This window comes from Hakea prostrata, chromosome 1 (assembly GCF_041222555.1).
Source record: "Hakea prostrata isolate BN-2017 chromosome 1, UWA_Hpros_2, whole genome shotgun sequence".
In the NCBI taxonomy this organism is placed as follows: Eukaryota; Viridiplantae; Streptophyta; class Magnoliopsida; order Proteales; family Proteaceae; genus Hakea; species Hakea prostrata.
In genome coordinates this window covers 897,681-910,468 of record NC_142600.1, presented here as the reverse complement: position 1 = coordinate 910,468, position 12,788 = coordinate 897,681, and the positions used below count along the sequence as shown (strand labels likewise).

Genomic DNA, 12,788 nt, shown 5'->3' with positions numbered 1-12,788 from the left:
AATCTTTTGAAATACACAAAACCTCATCTTTCACAACAATGAAGTTTGTCTTTGAAGATAAAAAGCCAACCTGTAAAAATCACTTTTTATTTAGTTTTAGTTAGACCTGTAAATGGATAGCCGAAATCCGCCTCTGAATTCGCATTCGTATTCGTTTAAGGGTATCCGTATCCGAACATTTTCTTACCGGAAAATATATGTATCCGTCCGTTAAGCAACCGGATTCGGATTCGGATAATTGCTTATCGGATCCGATAATATCCGGATAAATTTTTATCCGTATAGAATAAAGTATTTAACATTTTTTTAAAAAAAATAGATGATAATCGGATTCGGATAGCGGTATTCGGATTCGGATGCCTTCTCTAAATTTTTGCTGGATTCGGATACGGATATGGATAACGGATTTGCTAATCGGATTCGGATTCGGATACTGGTGTATCCGAGCCGAATCCGGTCCATTTACAGGCCTAGTTTTAGTAAAATAAAAAGCTAGACTCAACCTATTGTGTTCAACAAAACCAACTTGTGCATAAAGTGATGCAGATGAAATGTTACCTCTTAACTGAAGTCAGTTATCTGAAGAAGAGAGACCGAGAAGAATAACGAAGTGTTGTTGTGGGTTTATCATAGAAGGTTTTGAATTTGAGGGATTTTGAGGGTTTCTTCTTCTTCAAAGCGCAGGAACCTTACACAACTCGAACTAGGGCTGTTGTTTCTTCTTCTTCGACTTCGTTCTCTACAGGAACCAGGTTTCTTCTTCTTCTCCTCTGCTTCTTCTTCTTCTTTGTTCTCAACTAACGCCAACTGCTGTTCTTCTTCTTCTCTCATTCGATTTCTTGCTTGCTTGCTATTCTTCTCTCATTCGATTTTTAGAGCTCCATTTCCTTTCTGACGTACAAATGAGACTGGCGGTGAAAGATGAGGTTTTGTGTATTTCAAAAGATTTTGAAAATTGAAAATGAACGGGGTTGGTTTTGGTTTTTAAAATTCGTATATACGTATGTACGTATTCTGTTTAAAACGTATTAACTATTATGTATGGAATACTAGTACATAACCCACTCGAACCGCCCAATTAAGTAGTAAAGAGATGTACTAAAGTTTACAATTCATTATATAACTATGTTGAGTATGGCTTATGCTTCACATATTGTTGCCGACGGATACGGGGGTCCCGCTCCCCGGTGGAGGGCGGGGGGGGGGGCGGGGCGGGGGAGGCCGCCGCGGGGGGGGGGGGGCGGGGGGGGGGGGGGAAGGGGGCAGCGCCCGCGGAGCTTTTAGAGGCCCTACATCACTTTGGCAAAAAGCGAACGAAAAATCGACAAAAAACAAACGAAAGGTTGTTATATATGGCGAATGTGGCGACATATCGCCCTGTGTCGGCGATATGCTACTGAAGCAAATTGATTGAGGTCGACCATATCACTATACATCATCATCGATCAGAATCAACAGGACAACCCGTCTCAGCAATCCTAGTTGGGATTGGAAATGATTGCACTCTGTTTCATCACCTTCCCTACTACTCGAGTACACGTCATGGAAGTAGATTACCCCTCTCTCTTCACTAATTTGTTTTACCCTTTTTCCTTACACCACATCTAGGTAGAAATTTGTTGGGTTCCGACGTTGGGTTACATTTGATCCATCTCAAATCTCAAACTTCACCCAACAACTCAAATTGCTGAGAAAGCCCAAACCATGACTCTGTGGGCCGGAATAAGTCCACCAAAAGAAATTAACATTCAATCAGCTCGACTTCAACTGCTAGAAAGCTTAAAAACCCAAACTCAACCAAATCCCAGACCCATGAGATGAAAGGTGTTAAAATAAAAATGAAGAGGAAGGTGTGGTGGAGCAATGATTTTTAATACGGAAATGATTCTATTGGTTTATAAGCGTGTCAATTGTGAAGCATTTTGACACCATAGCTGGTGGCACTAAAATGAATGCTGATTTAATTTACTGGTCTTACTTTTTAGTGTTTACCTCTTCATCAAATCATAGCAATTATTTTCTAATTTGACTGTCTTCTCCAAATCATATAGTCATACACCACAAAACTATGAAATAGAAATCGCAAAAGTTCAAGCCTAACTTTAGAGAAAAATGAATGCTAGAGTTTGATGTGGACCAGGTTACAAGAATGGGACTTCACAGAATAAATATGAACGAATTGATTCCGTGTATACGGTTGTAGTATTAATTCAACTTAACATCATCTCCATCTACTTTCATAAGTTCAAAATCAAATCCAATAGTTTCAATTTAGATGGTCCACAGTTGCTTTCTTCTCGCATTCCGAATTTCCAAAGCTACACCATAGATTTTTGGATTAGGATTTTGCAGAATTTCACATTGCCTCTGTCACTCAAACAAACTCTCCAGAGAAGAATTAATAATGGTCAACCCTAAACCTCTAAAAGAAGCTTATATACCAAACACCAAAATTACCAAACTGCCCCCAATAACAATTACATAATACACTCATCCCAAATACATGAAAAAGAACAAAGCAAAGCCCCTGGACAATTGACACATATCAACAGTTTGTATTTTAAAAGTAATATTAATTAATGGTGATTTAGGTTTAAACTAACAAGGGTAGCTTCGGATTTAGAAAACATTTTATGAATAAAATTTGAATTTACCGAAAAAAGTTACAACAAGGAAGGTGTTTAATACAGCTGTAAGGTAAATGATACTTACCCAATGAAAAAACGATTCGTCCAACTTGAAGCGTTGCTTCTCTGTAAGGTAAACCATACTTTTTTTTTTTTTTTTTGGTAATTAAACTTCTATTGAGAAAGACGGGAACAACACACTGGGCTTAACTCCGTCAAGTCAAGGAACCAGGGATTGGAAAGTGGCCAAAACGTCCTCCCCGAAACAGACGTGACCTTCCTAGCCAGGCGGTCAGCCGCACTGTTACCTAACCTGGGAACATAAGAAAACTTACAATCCACAATGGACAAACCCAACTGGATAATGTCCGATACAACCTCTCTTGCTACTACGGCTGTTGGCATACCTCCATTAATGGAATTTATGAGTTCCAAGCTATCAGACTCAGCAATAATGTAGTCAATTCCTTCACCAATGGCCAATATAAGACCTTCTCTCATTGCTAAGGCCTCCCCCAGCAAAACATCACCAAACCGGACTGGGTCAGAAACTGCAAGGCGAACCTCTCCCGTATGGGTTCTAATGATAAATCCAATGCCTGAACCATTAGAGTTAAGACTCGCATCTGAATTTAGCTTGAAGTAAGGTTCCATTGGTGTCCTCCATTTGGGTCTCTGATCCACTTTCCGCTTCTGGACCACTTCACTTGGGCTTGAGGTGAGGATGAGTTGTTTGGCCTGAAGGAAAGTCTCCCATTCCTTCACCACTCTACATGCCGTCACATCAGGCTGCATTGATGACCCATCAAACATAAACCTGTTTCGATCCTTCCAAATATTCCAGCACAAGTATGATGCCAAGCCCGCTAACTCCTTGGAGCTCTTTTTCTCCTTACTAAGAAATTTCCAGCTTTCAATAAAACGATGGAGCTTTGGTTCATTTGGGGGATGGTAACCAAGCGGGGAGGCGTGCCACGCTGCTCTAGCAAAATCACATTCAAACAAAATGTGATCAATAGATTCAAGGGCTCCACCACAATGCTGGCAACTGGGGTCAATGTTGATCTGTCTACGAACCAAATTTTCAGCAGATGAGACACCGCCCGCACATGCTCTCCACATAAAACTTCTCACCTTTGGTTCTGAGTCACAACTCCAGATGTTTCTCCAAGTTTCTTTGCATACCTCGTCTGTCCTGCTCACAAGAGTGGTATCCATCCGATTCTTGAGCATATGGTATGCTGATTTAGAAGTAAACACCCCATTTCTTGTTTCTCCCCAAATCTGACTATCTTCTTTAGGAAACACACTTAATGGTATACTTAAGATAGCATCCACATCTTCTTGATGAAACATTGACCTGATCAAGTCCTCCTTCCAACATCTTGTGCTAGCATCTATTAAATCAGCCACCCAAGTATATGCATCCGATTGATATTCCAAATGCTTTATCCGCTTCTCAGAGTGCGATGGTATCCATTTATCTCTCCAAATATGAATTTTATCTCCTTTCCCGACCACCCATACCAAACCTTCCATCAGATATTTCCTTCCTTCCAATATCCCTTTCCATGCCCAAGAAGCATTGGCATTCTTCTTTGCTTCCAGAAAGGAGCTATTTGGGAAATAAAGACTCTTAAAGAATTCAGCCCAAAAAGAGGTGGGGTTACTCCACAGTCTCCAAGCAAGCTTGGTTAGAAGAGCTTTATTCTGTATAGTTGGGTCTCTGAAACCGAAGCCACCTTTTTCCTTAGATTTGCAGAGTTTATCCCAAGCTATCCAACACATTTTGTTCTTCTCTCCTTCCCCATTCCAAAAGAAGTGTGTGACTGCTTGTTTAATCTTCTCATGGTGAGAGCTTGGTAGTTTGAAATGTGAAGCTGCATATGAATTTAAGGAGAGGGCCACAGACTTTATCAATACTTCTTTCCCAGCATGTGATAGTAGCTTACCCTTCCACCCTTGGATTGCCTTGCATGTTTTCTCCCTTAGTTCTTTAAAAAGATCCGCCTTTGAAGTCCCGAACTGAACTGGCGAACCAAGATATTTCTTCGGTCCATCGCCATACTTTATCTTTAGTATCCGGGAGAACCATCTTTTTATTTTTGAAGGCGTATTTGGACTAAATGTAAGGCAAGATTTCTCCAAGTTGATACTTTGCCCACTTGCTTTACAGTAGAAGTCCAAACAAGCTTTGAGGTTGTGGATCTCCTTCACTTTCATTTCAGAAAAGATTAGGCTATCATCTGCAAATAGAAGATGAGAGAGAGGTTTTGACCTGTTTCTAACATTCATTCCTTTCACTATCCCAGCTTGTTCAGCTTCGAGAAGTATAGCTGAAAGTGCTTGAGAACAGAGGACAAAAATTGCTGGAGATAACGGGTCTCCTTGTCTGATGCCTCTAGATGGGATAATTCTTTCCTGGGGAGATCCATTAATCAATACCTGATAAGAAACTGACGTAACAAGACCCATAGTCAACCTGATCCATTTCTCACAAAAACCCAAGGCTTGCATTAATTTTTGAATGAATGGCCACTCCATTCTATCATATGCTTTTCGCATGTCCAACTTTATTGCCATAAACCTCTTCCTCCCTTTTTTTTTGTGCTTGATGTAGTGGAATGCCTCATGAGCTATTAGAACGTTGTCTGAAATTAGGCGATTGGGGATGAAGGTTGATTGAGGATAAGAAATGATAGAGTCCAGGTACACCTTAAGCCTCGATGCCATTACTTTGCTAATAACCTTTATGACAACATTACAAAGTGAGATTGGCCTAAAGTGGTCCACTTGTTCAGGTTGGTCCACTTTAGGGATTAAACAAACAAAAGTAACATTTGCAACAGTAGGTAAACTAGCAGTACTAAAATATTCAGCAACAAAATGGCAAAGGTCAGATTTCACCAGTTTCCATAGCCTCTGAAAGAACCCTGGAGGTAGACCATCTGGACCGGGACTCTTTAGTGGAGCCATCCCCCATAAAGCTTCCTTGATCTCGGCCTCATCGGGACTCTTACATAAGTGGTCATTCATCACTTCATCAACACGACTCGTAATTGCTGCCATGACCAAATTCAAAGCTTCCTCGTCCACCTGTTCAGATTTGAAAATATCACCATATCTTCTTTGCACTTCCTCCCTAATTTCCTTTGAAGACTGTAACCACTCCCCAGACTCCAATTTGAGCTTAACAATCTTATTAGATTTACGTCTCTGAATAGTAGAAGAGTGAAAGAAACGTGTATTCCTATCCCCTTCCTTTGCCCAGTGAAGATTAGATTTTTGAAGCCATTTAATTTCTTCTTTCTGAAATTCTGCTCTTAGTAAATCCTGAATTTCTTCTTCTCTGGCCTGCACTTTAGGAGTTGGAAATGCATCTTGAAGATACTCAAGTTCCTTCAAATATGTTTAAATCTTTTGCTCCACTTGACCAAAAACTTTCTTATTCCATTCCATAAATTTTTTCTTGCAACTGAGAGTTTTCTGCATTAGTTTATCACCTCTTGAACCCATTGTGGAGGTATTCCATGCATCAGCTGCAACCTTCTTGCAATCTTCATTAAGAAACCACATCATTTCAAACCTAAAAGGCTTAGTTCCTTCCGGTTTGGCCCCCTCAGTATCTATTGATATTGGAAGATGATCTGAGCCTACTACAGAATGTACCTTCACCACCATATCAGGAAATTTGCGATTCCAAGGATCATTAATCACAGCTCTATCAAGCCTACTTTTGATGCAAGCTCCCCCTTTGCGACGATTAGTCCAGGTGTAAAGAGGGCCATGTGATCTGCAGTCAATGAATCCACATTGGTCCATCATCCTACCAAAACCCGATGACTCATCTCTGCTGTGTTTTCTACCCCCTTGCTTCTCCCTCCACGTAAGTATAGAATTAAAGTCACCCATGCAAGCCCACTCTTTCCTTCTATGTGTTCCAATTTCAGTAAGCATCTCCCACACCTTCCCTCTATGATTTCGAATAGGATCCCCATAAACAAAAGTTAAGTAGAATTCCTCTCCGAATTTTTCTGAAATAATTGTGTCAATAATCCTCATATTTGCAAATAAGACCCGGAGTTTGATATTATCTGACCAGAACAAACACATTCCTCCTGCCTTACCAATGGATGCTACTTCATATTGGTTAGACAAATTCAGCTTCCTCCTTAAACGTGAAATTCTCTTGCCCTTACAATGTGTCTCCATAAGAAATACAATGTCTGGTTTAGTAGACTGGGTGAGGTGTTTCAAACTTTGAACTGTCAGGGGTCTCCCCACCCCCTGGCAGTTCCAACTAAGGGCTTTCATGACTCCCCTTGGGGCTGATTCTCCCCAGCCACCAAGGGGTATTCCAATAAAAAATTATCTTGCTCGGTAATCAGATCATGTTCCATGCTGGTGAGTTCCTCATCTCTTTCAATTCTCACCCTCTTCACTCTGTTATTTTTACCTTCATCAAAAGTGGGTTGAGCTTTGTTTTCCTTTCTGTTGCCAAGAGAGGTCTCAGGTGGGATAGGTGGGTTTCCATAGATGGTTTGTGGTGGTTCAGGTTGTATTAACGGGGCTGTAATGGGCTTTTGGGTAGGAGGTATAGTCATTGGATGGGTTGGGCTTGGGGGTTGAGGGTGGTTAGTATGGGCTTGCATGAAATGGGTATTTTGGTTAGGGTTGTAGATTTCATGGGTTATTTGATTTGTACCACTAATAGATAAAGGTAGAGAGGTACCTATATTGGTGACAGTTGGTTGATTTTGGTCACTGAGATGAAAAGTTGTTTGTTGGGGTAGAGTGTTAGTGGAAAGAGAAAAATTGGTCAGTATTGGGATAAGAGAAAGGATAGCATTGGTGTTCTCAGGATGTTGGTTTACATGGGACTGTAAAGCTGAGATTAAAGTAGGGGGCAGTTGGACTGTTGACTTTGGGTGGTCAGCTCTAGGTTCTATGTGGGTACGAGAATGGGGTTGGGAAGGAAGGTTTTGGTTGATTGGGTTTCCAAGGTTTTGATCCGACTGAAGGGTTAAGGGATGAAGATTTAAAGGAGTTTGGACAGTAGTTACAGAGGTCTGACTTCTCACTTGTAAAGCTGTTTGCCTCAGAGAGTCCCCCACTGAGGTTGTACCATACTGCTGTAGAGCGGCTCGAGATCTGACTTGTTGTCTGACACCATCTCCTTCCTTTGGTTCTTGGCTCTGCTGGTTCTCCGGTGTGACTCCGTCGGCGAACATGAGTGGAGCATTGGTCTGGATTCTCATCTGAGGGACTGTCGCTTTGATCAGGGGGTCAAGGATAGCTTTAGGAGCTGATGGACATCTTCTTGGGCAACAGCCTCCATGAGCTTGAGTATGGGAAAGTTGGTCTTCAAAGAGTGCGTCACACTTCAAGTCTTCATGACCTATAATACCACAATAAGCGCAGAATAGTGGTAGCCTTTCACACTTGACCTGAGCTCTTAGATGAGTGCCTTTTCTTCTCTGAATGATTATCTCATGGCTTAGAGGAAGTCTGATATCGATTCTAACTCTGCATCTGATATACTCCTCCCTTTTTCCATTTACCTCACCCTTTATTATCATAACTTTACTCGGTTCTCCTAGCCTCTTTGCCAGTTGAACACCCAACTCTAGTTTCAGAAGCTCTTTTGGAAGTTCATGGAGTTGCGACCACATTTCCGTGTGATTTAAGTCCCTTTCTCCTTCAGCATTCCATCTCTCTAGAACGAGCAGGTTACCTGCTAGAGACCAGGGGCATCCAGCCAAGACGTTTTCCACATCAAGTTTATGCTCAAAATGGAAAGTGTAATGAGAATCTTCAGCTTCATTTATCTCAACCTATTTGTTAAGATTCCAGATTTTAACAAGTCCTTCAGTGATAGCTTGACGACGATACGGTCTGCCTTTTAGAACTCTCCCAGCTAGCACAAGATCTTGTGCTTCATCCAGCGATTCTTCTGTAGCTTCATCTAGAATAAACGGATCATTCAGAGGGTGTGTGGGTGGTTCTGGTTGTCCAGACCCTGACGATTCTCCTTCCATGATCTTTGGGATGGTGAGGAAACTAATTTCGTAACACAAATGGTAACTGAACTACAAACGGCACGCTATCAGCGGACAGAATCACGCCATCGGCGGACTACAAACGAGAGCTACTTCAGTGATAGCTTGACGACGAGACGGTCCTCACGACTATAAGCCTCATGTGTTGGGTATAAAAAGAAAGAAAGAATGCTAAAGAATAGGTAAACGATACTTACGGACCAATGAAAAAAGATTTGCCCAACTTGAAGTGTTGCTTCTCTTTCTTTCCATTCTTCTTTCTTCTTTCTTTCTTTTTTTTATTTTTTTGGGTCAGTTTTTGTAAAACCTAAAGAGGCATTTCTGGTGGACAGCGCACGAGGAATTAAAGCGCACGAGGAATTAAACTTGATCTGGTCGACAGCGCACGAGGAATTAAAGCGCACGAGGACTGACGTTTCCACAACCGACAATTTATTAAACTTCGGCCCGATATCCACTATTAATAGAAGGCTGTCTTCCTCATCTCCTTATTCTCTTCCCGAGCTTCTTCTTCAATTCCAAGTGTCGAAGAGAAGCACAATGCATTTCTGTAATGATTATCGGTAGCCTCGAGCTTAATCGTATTGAGTTGATATTACATTGAGTTGCTTACACTGTTCTGCTTCATCTTTCCCCTGAGTTTAGTTTTCATTTCTGGGTGTCAAGCCGTGCTTCCAAAGAAGAAATAACCAGAATATATTGGCCTCATGGCTTGCTTTTCTCCGTTTCTCTTGTTATGCTTTCTTCTTCTTGTCACAGTACCAAATTTGGTTCTCTCTCTCAACCTCAACCAGGAAGGTTTGTACCTGCTGCAGGTGAAACAGAGCTTTGACGACCCTGACGGAGCGTTCTCCAACTGGAATGTTGATGGACAGGAGACTCCATGTAAATGGAAGGGCATCGACTGCGACTCTTTCACTGGCTCCGTCACCTCCGTCAACCTCTCCAACTCCAACATCGCCGGACCCTTTCCTACCATTCTCTGTCGCCTTCATAATCTTTCTTCTCTCTCCCTCTTCAACAATAGCATCAACTCTTCCCTTCCTGATGGAATCTTTGCGTGTCGGAATCTCCAACATCTCAACCTCGCTTTTAACTATTTGGCGGGTGCCCTTCCCTCTTCCCTGTCTGATATCCCAAATCTTCGACACCTTGACCTCACCGAAAACAACTTCTCCGGCGATATTCCGGTTAGCTTCGGCCGATTTCCACACCTTGAGGTGCTCTCACTCATTGCAAATTGGTTGAATGGAACCGTTCCGTCATTCCTTGGAAACATTTCTAGTTTGAAACAACTTAATTTGGCATACAACCCTTTCGCACCGAGTCGGTTTCCTCCGGAGTTCGGTAACTTGAGTCGTCTCGAAGCCCTCTGGCTCACTCAGTGTAATCTTGTGGGTCAGATTCCAGACTCGCTCGGCCGACTTCAACACTTGCAGGACTTGGATTTGGCTAAAAATTATCTTCACGGTCCCATTCCCAGCTCCATTACCAACCTTTCGAATGTTGTACAAATTGAGCTCTATTTCAATTTTCTATCAGGTGGGCTACCTGCTGGAATGTCCAATTTGAAGCGGTTGAGAAGATTTGATATAGCTGGGAACAACTTGAAAGGGTTGAATCTAAACGAGTTGTGCGGCTTACCTTTGGAGTCGCTGGACATTTATCACAATCAGGTGGAGGGAACTTTGCCAGCATGCATTACCAGGTCTCCATACCTTTATGATTTGAGGATTTCCGAAAACCGGCTTACCGGGGAGCTGCCCAAGGACCTTGGGAAGTATTCCCCGTTGCAGATGTTGGATGCTGCATACAATCAATTTTCAGGCGAGATACCGGCTTATTTGTGCGCAAAGGGCTGTCTTCAGCAGTTAATTCTCATGTATAACAGATTCTCTGGGCAGATTCCAGAGAGCCTCGGTGATTGTTTAAGCTTGAGGAGAGCTCGATTGATGGGTAATCGGCTCTCAAGTGAGGTTCCTGCAGCATTTTGGGGATTGCCCAATGTGAATCTACTTGAGCTTGTGGGGAATTCATTCTCCGGTGAGATATCGAAAATGATTTCTGGGGCTTCTAATCTTTCCGTTTTGCTCATCTCTGAAAACAGGTTCAATGGACGCATACCTAATGAAATTGGAATGCTGAAGAATCTCGTCATGTTTTCTGGTGGTAATAATCGCTTTACAGGGCCTCTCCCTGCTACATTGGCAAAGCTCACTAAGCTCACTAGGCTGGATCTTCACAATAATCAACTGTCTGGTGAGCTTCTGTCTGGTTTCCTGTCCTCGTTAAAGAAGCTCGATGAGTTGAACCTTGCCAACAATGAGCTCTCTGGGAAAATCCAGGCTCAAATTGGTAGCTTGCCCGTGCTCGTGGGAGTAGACCTGTCCGGAAATTTTTTCTCTGGAAATATCCCTCTCCAATTGCAGAACTTGAAGCTGAGCAGATTTAATCTATCCAATAACGACTTATCGGGAGACCTTCCTCCTCTCATCGACAAGGTAACTTACAGAGATAGCTTATTGGGCAATCCAGGCTTGTGTGGGAATCTACTACCGAATCACTTCACAAGAAGAAGTCAAGCTAGGGACCACCAAGTTTTCGTGTGGTCGCTTCGCTCAGTATTTATATTTATTGCGTGCGTTGTTTTCCTTATTGGATACGTCAGGTGGTTCTACTGCAGGTACCCAAGTCTGACGAACGTGAACAATGGTAACGACAAACCCAAATGGACTTTAACTCCGTTCTACCAACTGGGTTTTAGTGAAAAGGAAATCTTGGATTCCCTGAATGAAGATAATGTGATCAGCATTGGAGCTTCTTGGAACATTTACAGGGCAGTACTAGGTAATGGAGAGGTAGTAGCTGTGAAGAAGCTCAGGGGAGGTGAGGTTCCAAATGATGGTTTTGAGGTAGAGGTTGAGACACTGGGGAAGATTAGGCACAAAAATATTGTCAAATTATTATGTTGTTGTACTACCAGTGATTGCAGGCTTCTTGTTTGTGAGTATATGCCAAATGGAAGCTTGGGTGATTTGCTGCACAGAAGCAACGGGAGCTTGTTGGATTGGCCAATGAGATATAAGATTGCAGTGGATGCAGCAGAGGGGCTTTCCTATCTGCATCACGATTGTGTCCCCCCAATTGTCCACAGAGACGTGAAGTCAGACAATATCTTGGTGGATGGGGATTTTGGGGCGCGGGTGGGCGATTTCGGGACTGCTAAGGTGGTTGACATGACTGGCGGGAACGGACAGAAATCCATGTCCATGATAGTTGGTTCATATGGTTACATTGCTCCAGGTTTGTCATACCATCCATCCCAAGCTCAATCAGTGTGCTGCATGTATATAGCATTAAACATCTTGGCTTCCTTTATTTTGTGGGTTGGTAGGATTTTATTAGCTTGTTGATTACTTATGTATATCTTTCTTTCTTACTAGCTGATATCACAATATTATTGATATCTTTCTGAACTTGTATTTGAATTTGATGCAGAATATGGATATACTCTTCGGGTGAATGAGAAGTGTGATACATACAGTTTCGGAGTGGTTCTTCTAGAGTTAGTCACAGGAAGACTCCCCATTGATCCTGAATTCGGCGACGAGGATTTGGTGAAATGGGTCCGCAGCATGACCGTGGGTCAGATAGGAATTGATAATGTCATTGATCCAAAGTTGGAGCCTCGTTTCAAGGAAGACATCTGCAAGTTCCTAAATATTGGTCTCCTCTGCACTAGTCAAAGTCCAACAAACCGTCCATCAATGAGACGGGTGGTGAGGATGCTACAGGAAGTGAGTAGAAGATCGAATGAAGAGCCCCTTGATCTTGGAGAAAATGAAACTTCCACTGAGATAGAATAGAATGAACCAATATTTTTCTAGAAGATTTGAGTAAACATTTGTCAAAGATTTCATAGGTGTTTAATGGTTACCCCCCTAGATGAGTTTGTGAATGTTGATCAAGTCCTTGATTTAAGTATTTAATAGCATATGATGTCCTGATTTCTGAGTAATTGAGGATGTAAGAAGGAAACGGATTGATTGTATCCAGTGTATGACAAGGTCAGCTGGGGGTTGGAAACATGTGATGGCATGGG

General features: G+C 42.2%; 1 protein-coding gene across 1 annotated transcript; it reads left to right on the top strand.

Annotated features, from left to right (window-relative positions):
• The first annotated feature begins 9,393 nt into the window (after positions 1 to 9,393).
• LOC149026502 (uncharacterized) lies at positions 9,394 to 12,552 on the top strand. Its single transcript, XM_089153128.1, has 2 exons — positions 9,394 to 11,989; positions 12,185 to 12,552. Exons 1-2 carry the CDS (start codon positions 9,394 to 9,396, stop codon positions 12,550 to 12,552), a joined length of 2,964 nt encoding a protein of 987 aa, XP_089009254.1.
• Positions 12,553 to 12,788: the final 236 nt, after the last annotated feature.